This window comes from Mirounga leonina, unplaced genomic scaffold (genome assembly GCF_011800145.1).
Source record: "Mirounga leonina isolate KUSES-001 unplaced genomic scaffold, KU_Mleo_1.0 Mir_166, whole genome shotgun sequence".
NCBI classification, from domain to species: domain Eukaryota; kingdom Metazoa; phylum Chordata; class Mammalia; order Carnivora; family Phocidae; genus Mirounga; species Mirounga leonina.
Window position 1 is genome coordinate 23,412,923 of NW_023270418.1, and position 23,444 is coordinate 23,436,366.

Sequence of the window (23,444 nt, forward strand, 5' to 3'; positions counted from 1 at the left end):
CTCCACCCTCGCAAAGGAACAGGCTTCCCTCTTCAGGGCTGAGAGCTCTAGCCTGAACCGAGTCCTTCCTCCTGGCCCAACCCCAGGGCCCTAATGGGGTTCCCCCACCCCTCCTGCAGCTCCGGACCCTCCACTCTCAGGCAAGGTATGTCCCTGTAGGGCCCAGGGCCCTCTAGAAGGATCTGAGCCCTCCTTCTGAGGCCAGCCCAGCCTGGCACCCTCACCTCCTTGGCCCTCACACCCAGCTAGCTGGGACGAGATGCCCAGAGCCCCTTTCATCATCCTCCCAGAGAAGAGGCCCAGCCCTGCCCTCCGCTGCCCCAAGGCCTTCACCCCTTCCTCTCCCAGAGCTGCAAATCAGTTCCACATTTGGGATCTGGCATGTACTGTCTGCTCAGAACTTTCCCCTCCCAGTTAGCTCAGGCTCCCATCTCCCCCCACCCCACATGGTCAGCCCATGGGGTCTGCAGAAGGGGAAGGGCTCCTGCCTTCAATGACCTCTGAAGAGGTCCGAGAGGGAGCCAGACTACGGCCAGGTACCAGAGGGACCATGGACAGGAGGCCCTCCTGGGGAGAGATGAAAGAGAAAGGGTAGAGGGGGTGGGGCGAAGGCAGAGCTTGAGCAAGCATATGAGGGGATGAGGGGTTGGGGGTGGTGAGGGAAGGAGCGAGGTAGTTCCCAGCTCAGCACATTCCTGAGACATCTGGACGTGCTGGAAGGGCCCCAGCTGGCCTGCATGGCTGTAGCTCCAGCTTCTCTACTCTGTGATGTCAGGACCCAGCACTCCCCCTCCTCGCAGAGTCCCGCTGGCCTGAGGTCCACCTTGGGGCTGAGTGCGGGGGTCTCCTCCCCAGACCCTTCATCCCCAGTGAGCAAGAACGAGGCCGCTGAGGCCCTGGGGGAAACGCCTGCCCCGGAGGAGGGCCTGGGCATGGCGGTAGGAGGCCCACACCAAAGACCCAGGGGTTTGCCCATGCGGCTGACTCAAGGAGATTCCTCTTTGAGGCTGATGCCAGTCCCTCCCTTCTCCTTGGAAGGGAGATCGAGACAGAGGAAAGACTCTGGAAATGGCCGCTTCCCTCAAGCTGTGTGATCCTGAGCAAGTCCCCTCCCTTCCCTGGCTCTCCGTTTTCCTCTCTGTAATAATAATAATAGTAATAATACCAGCTCCAGGTCAGTGAGACCCTTCCACGCATCCTGCGTTGTGTCAGGCACTTTACAAATGTCATCCTTTATTGAAACCTCACAGCCAACCTAGTAGTTAGAGATCAGTACCCCTATTTTAGAGCCGAGACTGGGGCTCAGAGAGGTTAAGAATGTTGCCCAAGGCTACACAGTAAGTAGCAGAGCCAGGATTAGAACTGGATCATCAGTCTGCCTCCCTTGCTCTTAACCGTTGAAGTACATTGCCTCTGTCAATAAAAGGGGATGGACCCAGTGATGCCAGAATTCTTTTCAGCTGGAAAATGGTGATGATTTTTTTTGGCTGTTGTGGGGCTCTTCAAGAAGGGCAGGGGCAAGCATTAGTCACACACTGGGTGGGGGGAGGAGAACAGAGGCAGCTGGCTTTGAAGCGTCTGATGGGTCAGGAGTCTTTGGAGGTCCCCTCCCTTGGAGTTCCAGTGAGGTCCAAACCCCTGAGGCTAGAGCCACAGCCTGATCCCCAGCCGAACCCAGGGGTCCCACACCTTCCCTGAAGGAAAGGAGTAAATAAGGAGAGAGAATGCAGCTTCTTCCAAAAATAAAACCTGAGGACAACTCAGACAGTCCGGGACAGCTGAGGAAGCCAGAGGCCGAACGCTGAGTGCACTGGAGAGAGGGAAGAGGCCAAGGGAATTCCAGCCAGAGCCGGGTGGCAGGCTCCAGCTGAGGAGGGCCTTCCAGCTGGCCAGGGTTCCCGAGCGCGGCTTGGCTGGGTGGCCGCGGGGCTCTGCTGCTACTCTTGGGCCTAGTCAAACCCTGGGGGCAGCTGTTACGGCACTGAGGGGGGTGGGGGGACTCTGGTCCCCAGGAACTGGTCTGTCTGGGGCTTAAGAACAAAAAAGCCTTGGGAAACAACAACCTGGATACAACAGGCCCCACTAGGGAGGAGCAGAGGGAAGGAGGCCAGGAGCTTGCAAGCTGGCATGGAAGCAGAATTCAGGGCTGTCATTCCTGGAGGCTCAGCTGCAGAAGAAAGGCCTCAGTCCATTAGCTCACTGGCACATTCCTTCATTTACCCACTCATTCAGTCCATCAGGCAGTCAGTCACTCGGCAAACACCTGCGCACCCACCACGTGCTGGGACCAATGCTAGGCTTTGGAGATACACCTGAGAACTGGACACAGCAAGACATAGAGGCAGTATGGCTGGAGCATCTCAAGCTATACTAAGGGACCTGGAAACTATCCTAAGGGCAGTAGGGAGTCATCGATAGATACTGAGGAGGAGAGTCACATAGTCATATGTGCTAGAAGATTCCTCTTAACGGAAGGTGGAGAATGCTCCGGAGACCGATCAGAGTTCACGCCTTAGACTTACCTTCACCAATGGGGTATTTCACACCGCTAGTCAGAAAGCCTTTTGTGAGCAGGAATTGGGCTTTGTTCATCTCTATATCCACAGGCCTGGGCACGTAGTAGGTGCTTAGTAAATACTGAACGAATACATAAGTGATGAATAAATGGCTGTGATTGGATGCCCTTATTCTCCAGAGGTCCCCAGTGCCAGCCCTGGCACTTAGTCTTCAGTGTCCTGAGCTGTCCCACAGGGATCCTCTGGCCACCGTGTACGGACCGACATCTCCAGCAGCCAGACTGTGGGCTGCTGGGCCCTCAGTGGTGCCAGTCACAGCTAATCCCAGCCCTGGGCGACGGCATTCATTGCCACCGCTTCCTCCTGCCCAGACAGTACCTGGCACTAACCCCAGGGTTGGGCCACAGTACATGGGCCGCCTGGTTGGAAGATGCCAGGGGCTGGCCAGGAACCTGCAGGCCAGCTCTCCACTTTCCTGAGGGATCTGCGACCTGGCTAGGGAAGGGTTACCAGTGTCAGGAGAGGGAAGTGGAGAGCCAGACCAACAGGGCTGGGGGCTATGGAGAACGTGCATGCCCTCCCCAGGCCCTGCAGCGCACATGGAAGCAGCCTGTGGTGGGTGCCAGCCTGCGTGTTCCGCTCTCCCTTCCTTTCTCCAGCACACGCATGGAAAAGCTCAGTCCCCGTGTCATCCCCTCCTCCAGTCCCAGCCCTCACTGTCCCAGCCCCTGGCGAGCCTGGGACTCCCAAAGCTCCCTCGCTGGGGGTCATATGACTCAGGCATGTGGGTTGGCGCAGTCAGCATTTAGTTCTGTGGTGGTGTGACATGTTGTGTGTGTTCAAGTGAGAGGGTGCGGGGCCGTGTCTAACCATCTCTGGGGTGGCTGCACATTTGTGTGTGTGTGTCCAGGAGAATGTGTGTCCATCTGATCACACCTGAGGAGGGCGTCCTTGTTGGGGCTGTGTTTAGTGCCTACCGGTGTCAGCCTAGGGGAGCCCGTGAGTGGGTGTGTGCCAGGCTGTATGTGGAATGTGTCCGTGGATGTGGATCTCACGTTGTGTGGTATCAGAAAAGTGGTGTTTCCCCGTGTAAGAAGGAACCTCACAGCCCATGTCTGTCTAGCGCACGCACACGTATGCACACACATACACACAGAGAGAAGCATTTCTGCTTATTTGGACTTGGGCTCTGTGGTGAATAGTTCGGTAGAGGGAAAATATGAAACCTCAGCAGCCGCCTTCCCTGGGCCTGTGGGGAATGGGGGATGAGAGTGAGGTTGGAGGTTGGAACAATGCGCCCCCCTTAACCCCCATGCCCTTGCCAGGAAGGCTCAGGGACTGGCTCCAGGGACCGGAGGACTGGCTCCAGGGACCGGAGGACTGGCTCCAGGGACCGGAGAACTGGCTCCATCCCTTCCCAGTCCCCAGGGAGGCCAGGACAGAGGAAAAGAGCCCACTCTCTGAAGACTAGTTCACTTCACCCTGTCCCTGCCTGCCAGCCCTGCCTCAGGAACACGGTCTATAACAGATGGGGTAACTGAGACCTGGCCAGGAGACACCACCTGCCCCTGCCCAGGTCTGCCCCAGAACACAGCTGGATCTTGAACTGGGGCCTCCAAAGTCTGAGTCCAGGGCCTTTTTCCCTTCACAGGACAACCTCTGATTCTGGCTCTGGGAAGGGGGTCCCCAAATGCCTGGATGGTGATGCTTAAGAACAGGGAGGGCCTGACAACTGGATACCCAGGGGCCCACCTCCCCTCCCCTAAGTCCCTCCTTGTCTCCCTTGAGCCTACCCCTCCCCCCCACCCACACACATATCCACACACTCAGGGCACAGCACTGACTCAGACTCATGGCCCTTCAGCTTGAAATGGGGTCGATTTTCTAGTGACCACGAGGCAAGTAACCGTCCCGGAATGTATGGGTCAGTATGGGGGGGAGGGGGGCATGTGGCCCAGTCTGTGGGGGAGGGAAGGAAATGTGAGAGGACTCTCCTCCCATCTCTCCCCAGAGCTCACTCTCGGAAGGAATGTCCGGGCTCGGGATTCCCCCCTCCCACTCCTTATCCCACAGCTCAGCCTGGACCCACTCTGGTCTCCTCCCTCCTTTCCCGAAGCACAGACTGAATCAGCGCGGGCGAGGGGAGAGGCAGAAGTCAGGGCCCGGGGTGCACGCGCCGTGGGGCTAGGGGCGGAGGGAAGGGGGCGCTCTGAGGCTGCCCCAGGTCTGGGGAGAACTTTCTCCCACACACCCTCTCAGACAGCTGCACTCCCAGAGCTTTTCCCTCTCTCTGCATTGATCCCAGTGGAGAAATTACGGGAGGGGAACTGAGAGGAGCTTCAGATGGTCCTGTTACGGCCCCAGGAGCGTTCCCACTCCCCGCACGACCAAGGACCCGCTGCCCCGTCACTGCGCCCTGTGGTAGGACTGTTCGCAGAGGGACGGAAGGAGCTGAGCTGGAAGAGCCGCCAAGGGACATAAGAATTGCGGCGCGGCCTCCCCTGCGAGCCAGGGACTTCCGAAGAGACCCTCCCTCTCCACTTCCCCCCGCTTGCTCGGGGGCCGTGCAACTCATAAGGGTCTGGGACTGCGTGGGGCTGCCGGCCCCCTGGAAGCTCCAAGGGGCCGTCGTGCCTCTGCCGCAGAAAAGGACACACAGCGGGACCTAGCGCTCCGGGCCCTTCCCACGCCCCCGCGGTGCGCGAAACGGAGAACGCTCCTCGCTCGCGCCCCGCCGCCGCCGCCGCCGCCGCCGGCTGCCCGCAGCCTCCTCCCATTGGTCAGGAGCTCCGCGGGTCGCACCAATGAGCAGGCCTGACTCCGGCGCGGGGCCGCCCCGGTGCGCAGGCGTTAACCTCTGGCGGGCCGCGAGCGGCTCGTGGGACCGCTCCTTCTTTACATTTAAAGGGCTGGCGGCTGAGCCCGGGCTCCGGGAGCGGGCGCCGCTAGGAGAGGTGTGCGCGGGGCGGGGGGCTGCGAGCAGCATTGTCCGAGACCGCTCCGCGAGAGAGGGAGAGAGAGAGAGAGAAGCCGGGTTAACTGCGCGTGGCCTCCGAGAAGGAGCTTATGTTGGCATGACTGTAGGAAAAAGTCTTTAACGAGGAGGGAAACAAATCATAATATTTCCTTCTCTGGCTTCCCATCCCGGTTGCCTGGAAAGGCACCCCAGAAGGTTCACCAGCCCCATGGAACCCTATCCCCCTCTGAACGTTGACCCACGACCCCCTGCTGTTTATAGATTTGATAAGGGAAATCTGTGTTCTAAGGTGGCCGACCAAGCCAGCTAGGGAATCCCAGTCCCGGGCCGTTCGGGGTTTTCCCTCCTGCCCCGCCTGCCCGGCGCGGGAAAGTGCCACATACACGGAAGTAAAAGTGTATAAATTACCCCCTTTGTGCTCCGGGCACAGACCTTTGGAGATCATTCTCCTCTGAGCCCGCCAGCGTTAAATAAACCTCCTATCCTCCAAGATCTCCGAGTGCTGCTTGGTTTCTCCGTCAGGCGATCCAGTCCAGGTTCTGTAACAGATTAAGACCCCCCCTTCCTCCCCCAGGGCAATAATTTCCTTCCGATAGTAGTGAAACCTCAGCTTCTAGCGTGTGAACTAGAGGTAGAGCTGGGTGTGGTTGGGGGGGAACCTGGGCATGCTGGAGCTGAGGAGGCCTGAGATCCCCAGAGTGGGCTTTCCAAAGTTGGGGGAGGGTGGGTACCGTGGAAGAAGTGAGAGGACAAGAAGGTGACCCCCATTCCTGTGCAGCCTCAGAGCTTCAGAGGACCCCCTCCCTCAACATCACCAACTCGCTGTGTGACCCTGGGTAGGCCTCTTTCCCTCTCTGGACCTTGGTTTCTTCATTAGGAAATGGGGTGAGAGGAACAAGAGGGAGGGCCATGGGCTTTCTCAGGTCCCTTCTGTCTCTAATGTGATATCAATCAGCCATAACTGAGCTGCTTTGAGAAGCCAGGCACCAGATAGAAATCAGGCTACAAAACTCTCTGAAGGGAGTCCCTTCTGGCCTGCTTCCATGAGCAGGAGGTTAGCCTGGAGGTGATGAGACATGCCCACCATTGCCAATGAGGGGTCCGACCAGCACACAAGGAAGCCCTGAGCAAAGAGGACCGGGTTTTCTGAGTGTCCTCCACTCCCACCCTGCCTGCCCCTTGGCCGCCCTCCCCTTCCACTTGGCTCCCATCCTCTGGAAGCTCCATCCTGCTGGGTCTTGGCTGCCATTTCCAGCAGGTGGGGGCTGCCCACAAAAGGGGGCAGCTGAGCTCCCTGAGCAGGTTTCTGTGGACACCCCGAAAGGGGTCTCTTAGAAGGACCTGGCTCATCTGCCTGGAGTTAAGGCCTTCAGGGACCCCAGCCCAGACTGGAGGAAGCATTTCTCCTCTCCCAGGCCCCAGGAAAGGGCTTGGCAAACCCTTATCGCCTGAGAAGCAGCTGCTGGAGGAATACCTTAGCGGCTGACTCACTGCCCTCCTTCCTCACAACACCCTCCCACTGGGCCCCACACCAGGCCTCTGAGAGACCCTGAGAGAGCAGGGGCAAAGCGCCCCCAGCTGGGCTGGCCCAGGCCCTGCAGAGGGTGTAGCTAGCACAATCCTGCCTGGGGCTGGCTGGATGATTGGGGGGGGTACCCTGTAAATGGCCTTAGTGTGGGATCACAGTTATTCTTAGAGATGTGTTTAGTACTAGTATCTCCTGGTACTGCCTCAGCCCAGGCCCTGATGAACAACTGACATGCTGATGGCATTGCCCTCTGGGGTACAAGGCCATGTCCCTGCAACAATAGTTATCATGGGCCAGGGGCTGGGATTCAGCAGGTGAACAAGATATAGATCCTGCCTCAGGGAGTTTTCAGCCTGGCCAACGGGCAGTTCTTGAACAGAGGAATGTCTGCTACAGTTGGGGAAGGACTGGGCAATGAGGGGTTGTGGACACTTCCCTGTTGTACTTGGCTTTCCTGGGCCTCAGTTTCCCTATATGTCAAATGCAGATATGCAACTTCCTTATCTCATTGGGTAATCGTGAGGATTAACTAAAGTCGTGCTTTTTAAAGCACTCTGGAAGGTTAAAATCACAGTAAGGGCGCCTGGGTGGCTCAGTTGGCTAAGCGACTGCCTTAGGCTCAGGTCATGATCCTGGAGTCCCGGGATCGAGTCCCGCATCGGGCTCCCTGCTCAGCGGGGGGTCTGCTTCTCCCTCTGACCCTCTTCCCTCTCGTGCTCTCGTTCTCTCTCTCAAATAAATAAATAAAATATTTAAAAAATAAAATCACAGTAAAAATGTAGGGTAGATGATAAGTTCTGGCAAACTGGGGAAAGGGGAGAGAGTACCTGAGTCAATGGGTTTCTGCATTTATTTTGTCCTTGATTCTTTGATCATTCTTCAGCTCAACTCAGCTCAAGCCCGGAGTTTGGCTTTGAGTAGCTGCAGTTTTCATACTAATAATGGCTAACAACCATTGAGTACTCACTACATACTAGGCACCATTCTGCTACGTGCATTAATGTGTGTGTGTTCTATGTGTAAGTGGTGTGTGTACTTCACTCATTTTACCCTCATAATCCTATAAGGTGAGTATTAAGCACCTAACAAATATTTGATCTTCATGACAACAATCTTCATGATCTTCATGACAGTTCCAATGAAGTGGAACTATTATTTCCCCTTTGCAGATAGGGAAACGGAGGCACAGAGAAGTGAAATATTCTGAAGCTTGTTCTCAGAGGGCTTTTCTGTTCACCCCTTCAGAACTGGGGCAGGCTTTGAGTATTCCATGTGAGAAAGGGCCACCAGCTCTGACCCTGAACCAATCAATCCCCCAGAAGCCGGTCGTTAACCATTCACCAGGTTGGACTCCAGGACCTGAAGCAACCCCCCCTCCCACCATCTCTTCCAACCTACCAGCAAACGCATTCAATAGGCACATGTTTATAATTCTATAGAGAGAAAAAAATAAGCACCTACTATGTACCAGCCACCGGGTGCTTTATTAATAATGAGATGCAATGTTTGTTGAGTATTATGTACCCAGGGCCATCCTCATAACAATCCTGACAGAAACTATTATCATCCTCACTGTACAAAGGAGGAAATGAAGCAGAGAGAGGTTAATTAACTTTCCCAAGATCTCAGAGACGAATATTTTTCAGACTTTTTTGTTTCTAAGAAATGTATTTTACTTCATTACTGAGTCCACACACACACACACACACACACACACACACACAACTGGGACGAAAACCTCACCAGGTATTTAATTTCACTATGTGAAGTGCAGTCTGGTATTTTCTACTCTTATTTTTTTTTCTGTTTTACTTTTTCTTAAATCCTGGTTGTGACCTACTAGATTGATTTCACAACCCATTAATGAGTCACCACCCACAGTCTCATCAGCACTGAGTCATAGCTAGAAGTATCAAGGTCAGGATTCGAACCCAAGTAACATGGCTTCAGAGCCTAATCGCTTGGCATAAAGAAAGTCTTGGAAAGCGGAGAGTCTGGAAGCATGAGGACAGGTGAGGACTGTGCTAATGAGGGGAGGAGCAGCCTTGATAATCCCACCACCTTGCACTCGAGCAAAAGATATGAAAGTCACCAATATTGCCTTTGGGATGTGAACTTGCTGGCGTAGACACACACTCTTTCCTTAGTCTTCCCATGAAGTAGGGCAGACGGAGAAACAGACTCAGGCGGTCTGAGCGATTGAACCAAGGTCACAGGGCCAGAATGAGAGCCTGGTAGTCTGTTGCCTGGTGCGGGGATGCTCTTGAGCCCTCCCCAGCTCACCCTTGAGGATAATGACAGTGAGGCTGGAGATGGCAGCGGGGGGTGGAGGGAGAGGCGGGGGTAACAGCAGTGCCAGCTGTGATAGAAATGATAATAGTTGGTCCTGGGGATATGGGGAGTGGGGACGGTGGTGGCCTTAATGACGGAGGGAAGAATAATGGAGAGGATGTGGTGACGGTGGTGGTGGTGGCGGGCCTGGGGGCCCCACCCCAGCAGCATCTGCGCCCCCTTCCCAGGCTCCGCTGATCGCCCCCATGCCCCTCCTCCTTCCCTAGCACTTCCCGGAGCACCTGGACCACTTTGCGGAGAACATGGAGGACTTCTCCAACGATCTGTTCAGCAGTTTCTTTGATGACCCCGTGCTGGACGAGAAGAGCCCTCTACTGGACATGGAACTGGACTCCCCCACACCAGGCATCCAGGCTGAGCACAGCTACTCCCTGAGCGGTGACTCGGCGCCTCAGAGCCCCCTTGTGCCCATCAAGATGGAGGACACCACCCAAGGTAAGAAAGGGTAGAAGGACCCTGGGCCAGCCCAGACCCAGAAGGCCCAGGAAGGTGTGATATGAGAGAGAACAAAAAGGCAGGAGGTAGGGCGCCTGGGTGGCTCAGACGGTTAAGCGTCTGCCTTCGGCTCAGGTCATGATCCCAGGGTCCTGGGATCGAGTCCCGCATCGGGCTCCCTGCTCCTTGGGAGCCTGCTTCTCCCTCTGCTTCTCTCTCTCTGTCTCTCATGAATAAATAAATAAAATCTTAAAAAAAAAAAAAAAAGGGCAGGAGGTAGCACTCCTCCAAGAGGTGTTTGGGGTGACTCCTCTGGGAGCCCCTGGGCATCTCAGCCTGCAGTGCCCCACCCCGGTCCCTCAAAAGCTTCTTCCCCTCCTCAGAAAACCGAGGCTTCAGGAAAGCCGAGTGGTTTAGGTCACACACACGGTAAAATGCTTGGTAAGGACTTGGGAGCAAGTGAGCCCCTTGCTGCTAAACTGCACACCCTTGCCACCATCACATTCGCCCCCCTCGAGGGCCGGCAGGGTACGGGGTGTGGACCCAAACGGGCTTTGCTGTGCATCATGAGGCGTCACCTCCACGTGCTGCCATGTGGTCTTGAGCAAGTTGCTTCATCTCCCTGGCCCCTGTTTCCGCAATTATGAAATGAAGGTAATATATGTGTCATAGGAATTCTGGCCAGGGTTTTTAAATCTATACATAAAGTACCCAGTTCAGTGCCCAGCACATAATATGTAAGAAGAATTAGTGGCTATTATCATTGTACGTATAAAAGTCCTGGTAATACTCGAGTGGCTAGCACAATGAACAGCATTTTTAATTCCTCTTTCTCTTCAGAGGACAGTGGTCTTGAATGAGTTTCTTGATATTCTCATCTATTAAATGGGGAGAATAATAGTGCCTGCCCCATAGGATTATTGAGAGGGATAAAAGAAGTCGTATGTAGCAAGGGCTGAGAGCCAGTGACAGCTCAACAACTGTGTGCTTCTGACGGTCTTTGAGATTCCCCGGGGCAGAGCTGGGACTCTGCACCCCACCCCGCTCACCCCTGTGAGGGCAGGGACTCCGTCTGGGGTTTAAATGGCTTCAGGGCTGGGGCTGCTGAGGTCTTAGCTTCCCTGCATGCCCTGGCCTCTCAGCCAAGCTTCTGGAAGTCACGTCCGCGTGTCCTCAGGCGGGGACAGGGAGGGGAGGGGCAAGCAGCATGTGGGGTGGACCTCCTCCCATGGTAGGTTCTCCATCCACCCCCGCTGGGCCAGCCCAGCAGCTCCTCGGCCACCCCAAGTCTATTTTTAGAGCAATTTGTCTCTGGGCCCTTTGCAGGGGCAGCTTCCCGGAGGCTGGACAGCTGGCCCTGTAATTTGGGAAGATTGTGGGTGTTCCTGGAGCTCTGGGGCAGCCTGTGGCCCAGAGCTGGGGTGCTCAGGCTCCCAGCAGGGTGGGGCCTCGTCTCTGAGGTGGGACCAGGCACCACTGACCCCCTCTCTCTACCCACAGCGGGCCCCAAAGGCCAGAGCGCCCTGGCCCTTCCCTTGCATATTGGCTCCCCAGACCCCCGCCTCACCTCACCACTGCCTGGGGCTTGCAGGGCTGACTTGGAGTGCAGGACTGTAGGCACCCATCAGGAAAAGGGGTGATGCCTGCCAGCCCTGTGGCCCAGGTGGGGCCAGGAGCCTCACAAAGAAGGCAGGAAGTGGACACTACCCTGGGAAACCTGATCATCACATCTCACCACCCACATGCCCTCCCCACCCCCACCTCCTCACACACACACACCCCACCCCGTCACCAGGTCCTGTGGATCCTCCCTTCTGAATTTGTCTCCAGCATGTCCCTTCCTCTCCATCCCCACTTTGCTCAGGCTTCATCTTCTCTCGCTGGACTGTCACCTCCTGCGAGTCTCCCGGCCTCCACCTTGCCTGCAGTCAGGCCTGTCTCCACATAAACACAACATGATTTTTTTCGACATTACAAATCTGAGCGTGCTTAAAACCCTTCAGTGCTTCCCTCGTTACCTTTAGGACAAAGTCGCAGCTGTGAGCCCAGTCTCCAAGGCCACACTACCCCTGCTGGCCTCTCTGGGCCCACCTTCCCCTTCCTCAGCAGCACTAAAACTGCTTGCGACTCTCACCAGGTCCCCCGCCGCCTAGCACAGTGCTCAGCAAATGTTCACTGACTAGCAGTCATTGTGTTAACAATAGCTAGCATTTATTGAGCATTTACTTCTTGTCAGGCACTTTTACAGATGAAGAAGCTAAGGCTCAGAGAGGTTAAGCAACTTACCTAAGGTCACACGGCCAGTCAGGAGGGGTCCAGATCTGTTGTCCACGCCTGCTCTGTGAGCTGCAGAGTAAAGAAGATGCCCCACCTCTTCTGGCCCCAGCCTACCTCACCCAGCGCCCCTCTCTGCCCTTGCCTGTTTGTACACTACATCTTTCCTCAGCCCAGTCTAGAGCAGCTCCCGGCGGGAGGAGGGCGGCAGAGCCCTCTGCTCGGGGAGTCCCCTGAGCCTGGTCCTGCCCCCTTCCCCAGACGTGGAACATGGAGCATGGGTGCTGGGACACAAACTGTGCTCCGTCATGGTGAAGCAGGAGCAGAGCCCGGAGCTGCCCGTGGACCCTCTGGCCGCCTCCTCGGCCATGGCAGCTGCTGCCGCCTTGGCCACCACCCCGCTGCTGGGCCTCAGCCCCCTGTCCAGGCTGCCCGTCCCCCACCAGGTGAGCCTGGGGACTGTTCCCAGGGGCTGAGGGAGGGAGGCCGGGGGAGGCGGGGGTCTCTGTGGGAAGAGGCCTTCAAAGCCCTGTGTAGCCCAGGGCTGGGTGGACTGGGAACAATGTGAGCCTGGGGGCTGAGGGTCAGAACTCCTGGACCAGGCCTCTGCCTACCCCTTGGGCTGCCCCTTGGCCGTCCTAGAATGGGAACAATCCATAGCACCCTCGAAGTAAGCTGGGCCCCTCACTGCGTGCCGAAGGAAGCTAACGGGGGCCCTGGCAGAGCTGGGCATCAGGGGCCCGGTCCAGGGTCTCAGAGATGGAGAGAGCGCAGGTCAGATAGCTGTCTCAAAGTGTCGGGATTTTTAAAAAGAATGACCAAAATGAGAATACAACCATTGTCAATATTTCAATTGTATATGTTTGTGAGATCGATATTTTTTACCTCATACGCTCCGGTCAGCCCCCCATCACCCCCCATGATACATAGATAACAGCATTCAACTCTAGATCCAAGGTCGACATCTGAAGAGCCTCCTGGGAATGTGAGGCCCAGACTCCAGGCCCTGCCTGGGTCCCAGTTTAGCTCTCATTTGTGCTCTGGGCGTGTTACCTTCTCTTTCTTCCTCAGTTTTCTTATCTGTAAAATGGGAGCATGAGCTGCCTCTAAGGGGCTTCAAGCCCTGAGTCTACAAAAGGGCCGTCTTAAAAATCCCTAGATTGGGGGTTTGACTGGCTCTGCCCCCTGCTGGCCACACGTCTCACCTGATCAAAATGCATGCGGCCAAAGGCCAAGATCAGCCCCTCCCCACCCCTGCACTGACCTAGGGGACCAAGGGTCACCTGTAAAGGTGGAAGATCTTTTGTGACCATCTCCAAGACTGGCTCAGCGACTCCTTGGGCCTTGCCGAAGCAGGAAGGGAAGGTGCAGCAGCAACCGCCGCCAGAGTCCTGGGAGGTTGGGCACATGCCTCAGAGAGGGAAAATGAGGCTCAAGGAGCTAAGCGACTTGCCCAGAATCACACCGTCAGAAATAATGAGCTGCAGGGCGCTTGGGTGGCTCAGTTGGTTTAGCATCCAACTGTCGGTTTCGGCTCAGGTCATGATCTCGGGGATGTGAGATCAAGCCTGCTTAAGATTCTCTCTCTCCCTCTCTCTGCCCCTCCCCCACCTCTCTCCCCCTCTCTAAAACAAAACAAAAAATCCCACACGCAGAAATAATGAACTGCATTCCAAACTTGGCCTACAAGACCTGGAAGCCCACACTTCCCACTCTAGGGAGATCACGATGCTCTTGTGGAAGGCACAGGAACCAGAAGTTGGCATTGTCAGTAATGGGCTGGGTGACCCACCCTTCTGCGTCACAGTGCCCTCCCTGTCACTTTGAGGGCTGAGCTGGGATGTAGACCAGAGAATCTCCAAGGTCCCTGCCAACTTGAACCTTCTGTGATTCTTACTCATCTGCCTACATTGGAGATTCTGTGTCCCAACCACAATATCATGGCCTCTCTCTGCTGGCTGTGGACCCAGAGGGGAGACTTGGTCCTGAAATCCAGCACCCAACAACACAGTGCCTTCCGCAAAGAGAACACCACCTAGATGCGTGCTGATAATCATGTGCAGGAAGCCATGCATGTTCTTCTATTATTATTATTCAATTAATTAACATATAATGTAGTATTGGGCGCCTGGGTGGCTCAGTTGGTTAAGCGACTGCCTTCGGCTCAGGTCATGATCCTGGAGTCCCTGGATCGAGTCCCACAGCGGGCTCCCTGCTCGGCGGGGAGTCTGCTTCTCCCTCTGACCCTCCCCCCTCTCATGTGCTCTCTCTCTCTCTCATTCTCTCTCTCTCAAATAAATAAATAAATCTTAAAAAAAAAACATATAATGTAGTATTAGTTTCAGAGGTAGAGTTCAGTGATTCATCAGTTGCATATAACACCCAGTGCTAATTACATCACGTGCCCTCCTTAATGCCTGTCACCCAGTGACCCCATCCCCCATCCCCCCCTCCAGTAACCTGCAGTTTGTTTCCTATGGTTAAGAGTCTCTTATGGTTTGTCTCGCTCTCTGATTTCCTCTTGTTTTATTTTTCCCTCCCTTCCCCTATGCTCCTCTGTTTTGTTTCTTAAATTCTGCATATGAGTGAAATCGTATGATAATTGTCTTTCTCTGATTGACTTATTTTGCTTAGCATAATACCCTCCAGTTCCATCCGCGTCATTGTAAATGGCAAGATTTCCCTTTTTGGTGGCTGAGTAATATTCCACTGTAGATATATACCACATCTTCTTTATCCATTCATCTGTTGATGGACATCTGGGCTCTTTCCATAGTTTGGCTATGGTGGACATTGGTGCTATAAACATTGGGGTGCACGTACCCCTTCGGATCACTACACTTGTACCTTTGGGGTAAATCCCTAGTAGGCCATACCTGTTCTTGATGTCCTTTCTGGAACAGCAAGTGGGAATATAAAGAAATGGGAATGCATTGTTTGTTTAAAACATAAATCTAGTTCTGTCCGTCCCTTGTGATACAACCCATCAGGGACTCCTTATTGTTTCAAACTTCCTTGTCTGGTCCCTTTCTACCCTCTGTGAATCCTACCACCACCCCCGCCCCACCCTCTAGCCAGGCCTTCTGGTCTTGTTTCCTACCATTCCCCCCTGACATACACCCCTATACTCTGGACACCCTGAATACTTGCAGCTTCCAGATCTGGCCATGCGCTCTAGCCTCTGTGCGTTCGCAGATGCTTTTCCCTCTGCTTGGAATTCTTTTCCTTTCACTTACCACCTGCCCTGTCCTTTATCTGGAACATTCCTATTTATACTTCCGGACTCCTTTCCAAGTTGAGCTGCTTAGAGAGCTCACCCTGATCCCCCAGCCAGTTAAGGCCTTCTTCATTGGTGCTACTGTTACCCTTCACTGAACAGCTACAATGCACCAGACATTCCTTCTCTCCTCTTGGCAACCCACATACCAAGGCCTATGCAGCCTTCACAGTCAGCACAGAGCAGCCTCCATCAAAAAGATGGCCTTGGCCTTGGAGGCCACAAGAAGCCCTCCTTCTCCAAGCTTAAGGTCTAAACTACACTAACTACTTAGCCACCATTCTCTTCTCCTAGGTCTTACTTGGCTTCTCCGAGCCTGAGAACTTGCCTTCTCTCCCTCTGGGCTGTACCCAGAACCCTGAGTCCAGCCACCTCCTTAATTGTGCAGAGCAGACCGCCAGCCTCAGGGAGGGTAGGAGGTTGAATGGTGGAGACAGCCTCAAGGGCAGCTCATGGAGCTGGGCCTGTCTCTTCCTCAGGCCCCAGGAGAGATGACTCAGCTGCCAGTGATCAAAGCAGAGCCCCAGGAGGTGAATCAGTTCCTCAAAGTGACACCAGGTAAGTGTGTCCAGAGGGACTATTCCTCTCCAGTCTTGGGCAGACAGCATTCCCTACCCCCTTGGCCCAGCCCACCCATCTCCCTCAACAGCCCCCGTCTCTCCCCAGAATATCCTTTCCTCCCTGTTCTGCACACTTTCCATCCATCCAGCTCCCTTTTAACCCAGTCTACAACTGTCATCTCTGTTATTGACACGCTCACCCTGTTTGCTAATCCCCCTCCTGTCATTCACTAATGGAAGCCCACTCTATAGCCGCCCATCCATCCATCCACGCATCCATCCATCCATCCATCCATCCATCCAATGAGAGTTCATTGGACATGTCTGGGAAGGCAGAGGGAGAAGACAGTCCTGTGCCCAAGTAGATCACGGAGTAGTGAGGGCCCATTTCCTAGCAGCTATATGGGTTAAAGATGGCAGATTACCTAGGAGGCCTTGGAGGCACATCCCCAGACCTGACGGGGGGAAGGGAACACAGAGGAAGCTTCTTGGATTGGCCAGAAGGAGAATAGGCTAACTGAATCTTTCCAACCCTACCTCATTAGTTCATCAAACATTCATTAAGCATATACTATGTATCAGGCCCTGGGCTGAGTAGCACAAGGTTTAAAAAGATGAGTAAGACCCAAGCTTCGCCCTCACGCTATTCACTCCCTCGGAGAGAATATTCACAGAAGGTAGAAAGGGGCCATTGTGAAAACACATCATCTTGTAGAGTGCCCTTCAGTCCGTAAAGCATCTTCATATACATGAGCTCATTGCGTCCTCAAGGCTCCCTGCAGTCAGTTCACTCCCTTTCCACAGGGAAGTGAGGCCGGGAGGGGTTAATAAATATGACTATAGGTCACACACTCAGGGCGGGTGACAGCAGAACTTGAACTCAGGCTCCCTGACTCCACGTTCCGGGCTCTTCACATTAGGGCACCCTTAAGAGGCAAATCAAAGTGCAGGGAGGGAGAGAGGACTCGTGCAGAGGGCAGTTAGGGGCCGAGTCTGGAAGGATGCAGCTGTTCCTCTGGAGCCTCAGCCCGCTCTGCAATGATCCGGGCATTCTGTGCTGTCCTGGGAGCTCTCCCTGCAGCTGGGCTCTCGGTCCTCGTGGCTCTGCCCAGGATCTTCCCTGACCACCGCAGGGTGCCAGTCTTCCTGATGCTGCAGCCACGGAGCAGCAGCGGGGAGGGGGAGGCTGGGGACCGCAGGGCTCCTGGCTGGTCTGCTGAAAGCCTGCTGTCCTGTCACGCTCAAGCTGGAAGTGGAAACCCTGGGATTGCTTGGGCTAGATGTTTGGCAGTGGGAAGAAGGAAGTGACGGAGCCCGTTGCTTGCCCAGCCCGATCCCGTGGGACTGGCTATGGGCAAACTCCAGTCACCTCTGGGGTTACCAGTGGAGGTTCCAAGGGCCTGGACCCTGTGAAATCAGGGATGGGGGAGGGTCTTCGAGAATCCGGCCTCCGTGACAGCCACACCGAGGAGCCAGGCCTCTGTGGCCTTGGAGATGGGATGGCATTCGGAAATGAACTTCTGGATGTCAGCTCATCTTTCTGACATGGCAGAGGGGATGGGACAGCTGATGGGACAGCTGGTCAAGGCCCCAGTATTCCGTCCCCCACAGTGTCAGGGCTGGCTGACCTCTGATGTCCAAGCAGAGATGGGATGCAACCCTGCTAACCTGGATTCCCCTCCCCCCGCTCTCCCCAGAGGACCTGGTGCAGATGCCTCTGACGCCCCCCAGCAGCCACGGCAGCGACAGTGACGGCTCCCAGAGTCCCCGCTCTCTGCCCCCCTCCAGCCCTGTCCGGCCCATGGCCCGCTCCTCCACGGCCATCTCCACCTCCCCCCTTCTCACCGCCCCTCACGTAAGCAGCTGGGGGTGGGCTGAGCCTAGAGGCAAGGGATTGAGTTAGTCCACCCCGCACACGACCAGCGAGGAAGGGTCGGGGAGCCCCAAGCCTGATCCCCATCCCCATCAGCATTCAGAGCAGATGGGAGTGCGAATCTCCTAATCCTCTTCTGGGGTAAAGAGGAAACAGGTAGAGAGGTCCAAGAGGCCTGCCACACCCCCACGGTTGCAGAACCAGGACTAGAACTTGACATTCCTGACCCCCAGGGGATGACCCAGGCTGGCTCCATGGAGCATCGCTTGGGAACAGGCCTCAGGAGGCCCCAAATCACCTGGGAAACATGGAGCTGAGTCCTGCATGGAGCCTCCCAAGTGAAGACTGTAGGGGTCTGAGGGGGTTGCTGTTTAGGGGCTCTGGACAAGTCAGCTTTGAGGCTGTGGATTCCAGAATGGGATCTAGGGGACCCCCCTACCCCGACCCTGCAATAATATACTGAATGCCTAACATGCTGGGCTCCCAGCACTGTTGATACATGTTAGTGGATTTCATTCAGATCCACCCTTTTTCAAGTTAGGAAACCGAGGCTAGGAGAGTGGAGTGCCTTCCCTCAGTCACGCAAAGTCAGTGGCAGCGCTTGGATTTGAACCCATGGCTGTCTGGTTCCTAACCATCATGTCCTACCTCCCACAGAAATTACAGGGGACATCAGGGCCACTGCTCCTGACAGAGGAGGAGAAACGCACCCTGATTGCTGAGGGCTACCCCATCCCCACGAAACTCCCCCTCACCAAAGCCGAAGAAAAGGCCTTAAAGAGGGTCCGGAGAAAAATCAAGAATAAGGTAAAGCATGAGCTGGACCCTGGCCCTGTCCTAGGGCTCCCCTGGTGACACCAGCCCTAAAATTGAGGGCCCCCCGGAAATGGTTATGTGGCTGTGGTAACCCCTTTTCTGCGGCCTCCCCCCTAGATCTCGGCCCAGGAGAGCCGCCGTAAGAAGAAGGAGTACGTGGAATGTCTAGAAAAGAAGTAAGTATCCTGGGCAGGGCGGTGGGCCTGGGCCCCACTCCCCCGCCTGCCCCGCTGTCCCCAGGGCTCTCTCAAAGGGCACCGGAGCAGGGGGCTTGGGGCTCGGGGCCTGGGATGCCTCAGGGAGCGGTGGACAGGGCAGAGAGGGCAGCAGTGAGTCTGGGGCCTGGCCCTGAGCCTGTGTCTGCTTGGCCCCCTCAGGGTGGAGACATTTACGTCAGAGAACAACGAACTGTGGAAGAAGGTAGAGACCCTGGAGAATGCCAACAGGTGGGTGGTACCACCTGCCTCCTCCCCGGCCCCCTGCCCTCCTGCAGCCAGGGCCCGGCTCTGACATAGCTCTGGGAGGCAGGAGGCAGGAGAGGTGACTGAGTTCAGGATGACAGGAACCCCAGAAACAGGAACCCTGCAGCCTGGGACCCCGGCTTCCCATCTTTCTTCATCCGCGCATAGCTCTAAAAACCTGACAGGGCAGCTGAGCCGCGTAAGTGAGTTGGTAGAGGGCAATGGCTTTCAAAGCGGAATTCCCCAGACCAGCAGCAGCCGCCCCTGGAAAGTTTTGGAAATGCTGATTTTCAGACCTCAAGCCAGGCCTGCTGAATCAGGAACTCCCTGGGGAGGGCTCAGCAATCTGTGTTTTCATAAGCCCTCCAGGTGATTTTGACGTACCCTAACGTTAGAACCGCTGGGGTGGGTGGGTGCTTGCAACTCAGAGCTCTTCTCACCAGCAAATAGCATCAGCACCACCTGGGAGCTTGTAAGAACCGCCGGATCTCGGGACTCTCCCCCGACTTACAGAATCAGAATCTGCATTTCAACACGATCCTTCAGTGATTCGAATGCACAATTCCCTTTGCGAAACCTCAGTATAGGGCCAGCACAGGTCACAGCTACCTAAAGTCACAGCCTGGGTTTCTTAATCCCACTCTGCCATTTTTGTGATTCTGGGAAAACTGTTAAACCTCTCTGGTCCCCAGTTGTTTTGTCTACATGGGGATGATAGAAGCTCTATCTCACGGGATTCTTGTGAAGATACAATGAGACGGCGCCGGTAAAGGGCCCAGCACTGTGCTTGGCATTTAAGAATGCTCAATTCGTGTTAGCTTTTCTTCTCCTCTTTTTTTTTTTTTTTTTTTTTATGGTTATTCTGAATTCTTGATAGTGCCTAGCCAGGAGCCCACAGTAGGTCTCTAATAATTATTTGCTGGGGTAAATTAAAATGACAAGAGACAACAGCTGGTATGTAGCAGGTGCTCAACAGAAGGCTTTTTCCTTCTTTCCTTCCTTCTCCCCCAGCTTCTCCAGCAGGATCCAGCCACTCCCCAGATTGACCTGGAGAATGCCGCCCACTCAGGGAAGGGGGGCGGGGCCGCACTCCTCACCCCTGTACCTCTGGCCCAGATTCCTCTCTGGCCCAAAATAGGGCCAGGCCCTTGGAGCTCTTTCGCCACCTGCTGTGCATTCTGGTAACTGCAACCCCAGTGCCCGGCTAGGTGGAGGAAAGAGACAGTTAAACTGTGGTTGGCCAAGCGTGGGCTGAGGAGACCCAGTGTGTGCCCGGAGGACTGCACGTCGTTGGGTGGGACCCGGTCCTCGCCCTCAGGGAGCCCACGGTTAGTGAAGGAGACTGACATGGAAACCCATGAACAGAAACGAGATGTTACAGGTGCCTTGGTACAAGCAACAGTGACAAAATTAACCAAAGTGGTAGCTATATTTACTGGACCCTCACTACACACCAGACAGCCGCCGGACATGGCCTTCTTATCAGCTCCGGGAATCGTGGGGTACAAAGGAAGGAAGGTCACTGTAGCTGTGGCTGGCGTAGGTGAAGAAAAAGGTGACCTCAGCCCAGGTGGGGCAGACCTTCTTCCCCACCCCACTTTGGCCAGGAGCATCACAGGGCACCCCTGAGCCCCCATAGGGTGACCCAGCTATTCATCACGAGACAGGCCCCAGGTTCCCCAAGCCACGCCACAGAGGAGCCAAGCGGGAGGTGACCTTTTCTGTCTTGACTGAAACGGGCACCTGGTGTGGAAGCCAAGTGTGGAGCCAGCCCAGGTGCTCCCTGGGAGAGCTCCAGGAGGCAGAGATGCCTGCTGGGGCAGAGCCTGCCAAGTGACCACTGTGCCCTCCTCAGGACCCTGCTCCAGCAGCTGCAGAAACTCCAGACTCTGGTCACCAACAAGATCTCAAGACCTTACAAGATGGCTGCCACCCAGACTGGGACCTGCCTCATGGTAGGTGCTATTCCCTCACCACAGGGCCACATGAGGACGAGTCTTCCCCAGGCTGGCCTTCTAGGAAGGCCGGCAGAGCTTTGATGATTGGCAACATCACCAGGGTACACCATCCTAGTGCCTGGTGAGCTGGCTCCTGAAGACCCCAGCCTCTTTCACCAAGCCCATGGAGCCTTCCAGAACATGACCTTCCCTGACCAGTTCTAACACAATGTGGATGTGTAGTGACTCACGTGAACCCAGCTAGGGGATAGCAGGGCAAGTCCCTTGAGGAGGCAGTTTCTATACCCTGGGGGGCAAAGGGCTTAGGGAGACACAGGTTGGGAGGCACTTGTTTCTTTCTGGAATGAATAGCGAGGAGAAGGCTGAGCAAATCTCTAGAAGCCCAAAAGAATGTGCAGGGTGGGGGTGCCTGGGTGGCTCAGTCGTTAAGCCTCTGCCCTTGGCTCAGGTCATGATCCCAGGGTCCTGGGATCGAGCCCCACATCGGGCTCCCTGCTCGGCGGGAAGCCTGCTTCTCCCTCTCCCACTCCCCCTGCTTGTGTTCCCTCTCTCACTGTGTCTCTCTCTGATAAATAAATAAAATCCTCAAAAAAAAAAATGTGCAGGGTGTGGTTCAGACACCTGCAAATCCGTCTTCCACACTGTCCTGGAAATGTGCAGCCTGCTGCCTCTTGGCTAATCGCTCCCCAGGCCCTCTGAGATCCTCATGCTCTCAGGTGGCAGGCATGATGTGGGGTGGGCTTAGTTCGGGCTGTGTGACTCTTAACTCCTCCTGCTGAGAATCTGGTGTGATGCTCTGTCCCCTCGCTTGTCCCCCACCCCCCCACGCCCAAGTACTCCTTTCTCACTATCCTGATTCCCCCACCTTATAGGTGATAACCGTGTTGACCACTTCCCTCTTTTTCTAACACTGCCTGTGGTGGCCCCCTACCAAGAGCTGACATGGCCTGAGCAGCCTCCTCCATCTTCTCCAAAAAGGGTGGAAGACTGCACATCTAGGGGGTGGCTGGCTCTGGGCACTGCTTTCTTGGAAAAATACCGAGCTTTTTATACCTACTGGTTTGGGGGGAGAAGGATTGGGGATGGCCAGGGTTGCACCCCCCCCCAACCTGCTCTGACCACCACTCTCTCCACTACCAGGTGGCAGCCTTGTGCTTCGTTCTGGTGCTGGGCTCCCTTGTGCCCTGCCTCCCTGAGTTCTCCTCCAGCTCCCAGACTGTGAAGGAAGACCCCATGGCCACTGACAGCGTCTACACAGCCAGTCAGAGTGAGTGCCCTGAGCCAGGCGACCTTCCCTGGGTCCCAACTTCTGGGCATAAGCCAGATACAAGGGAGGAGCTGGGTTCTGGGTTGGCGACATCTCATTCTACCTCCTCATTTTACAGATGGAGAAACTGAGGCCCCCCCCCAAGGTTCTATGATTTATTCGATGTTAGTTGTGGAATTGGGACTACACTGCAGGCTACCTGATCCCAGCCCACCCAAGAGTGGCCTGCGGGGGTGAGGGGTGGTTTAGGGGACAGCAGGAATGTTCCCACCCTACCCGCCCCCACCCCAGCCCCCAGGAATTATGGTACCAGTGGTTACGGGGCATCTGCTAGGAACAGTTAGTATTTTGGGACTGGGATAGCATGTGAGTTTCGGTTCAAGGGCACTTTCCCATCAGACAGTGGTGGCTGGAGCACTGTGTTACGGAGTGCCAGGATGCACCGGTAATGTCAAGCACGGGCAGAGGAGGGGTGGTGGTGACGTGGGCTCAGATAGTTACCAGCCCATGGGGAACTGACCGCAAGATACAGTGCTTAAGAGCATGGGGCTTCAGAGTCAGTCATGCCTGCCATTGCCCTTGCTAACTGTGTCACATTGGGCACGTGTCTTGACATCCCTAAGCTGTCATGTCTTCATCTGAAAAACAGGAGTTACAGTTCTGCACTCCCCGAGCATGGGTGTTGTCACAACTAAATGGCACAGGGCACGCACACTCTTGGTACAGGGTCTGGCACACAGTAGGCGCTTAATCAGTGAGTGCATCCCCTCCCTTTTTGAAGACCTCACCAGAGGAGAGAAAAGCTACAATAGGCAGGCGGCAAGGGGAGAAACTGGTAGAAGGTGCAGCAAAGAATAGTATGGATTTCCAGAAGCAGAAGGTACTTCAGGTAGACCTACAGAGGAACTTCCTAACTGTTCATCGTCTACCAGGAATGAATTATCTGGCAGGGCAGGAGGAGGAAGAGGAAGCAGATGGGGGGGGGGCGGTCAGAGAGGGAGGAGACGGGGAGGAGTAGGATTCAAGAAGGAGAGATAAAAAAAAAAAAAAAAAGGAGAGATAGGCAGGGAGAAGGAGCTAGACCAGCAGGGCCTTGACAGGAGGAAGGGGTGGGGAGGGCTAGGGGAAGAGGAAATGGAGGTAGCGAGCG

The 23,444-nt window shown here is 55.3% G+C and overlaps 1 protein-coding gene across 1 annotated transcript in view; it reads left to right on the forward strand.

Annotated features, from left to right (window-relative positions):
- CREB3L1 (cAMP responsive element binding protein 3 like 1) overlaps positions 1-23,444 on the forward strand; it is a 35,809-nt gene that overhangs the window by 9,827 nt on the left and 2,538 nt on the right. Inside the window, exons 2-10 of the mRNA XM_035012671.1 lie at positions 9,580-9,808; positions 12,344-12,528; positions 15,839-15,917; positions 17,617-17,774; positions 18,450-18,599; positions 18,726-18,784; positions 18,986-19,054; positions 20,925-21,024; positions 22,168-22,294. Of these exons, the coding sequence (XP_034868562.1) occupies positions 9,580-9,808; positions 12,344-12,528; positions 15,839-15,917; positions 17,617-17,774; positions 18,450-18,599; positions 18,726-18,784; positions 18,986-19,054; positions 20,925-21,024; positions 22,168-22,294 (1,156 nt within the window). The remainder of the gene's footprint in view (positions 1-9,579; positions 9,809-12,343; positions 12,529-15,838; positions 15,918-17,616; positions 17,775-18,449; positions 18,600-18,725; positions 18,785-18,985; positions 19,055-20,924; positions 21,025-22,167; positions 22,295-23,444) is intronic.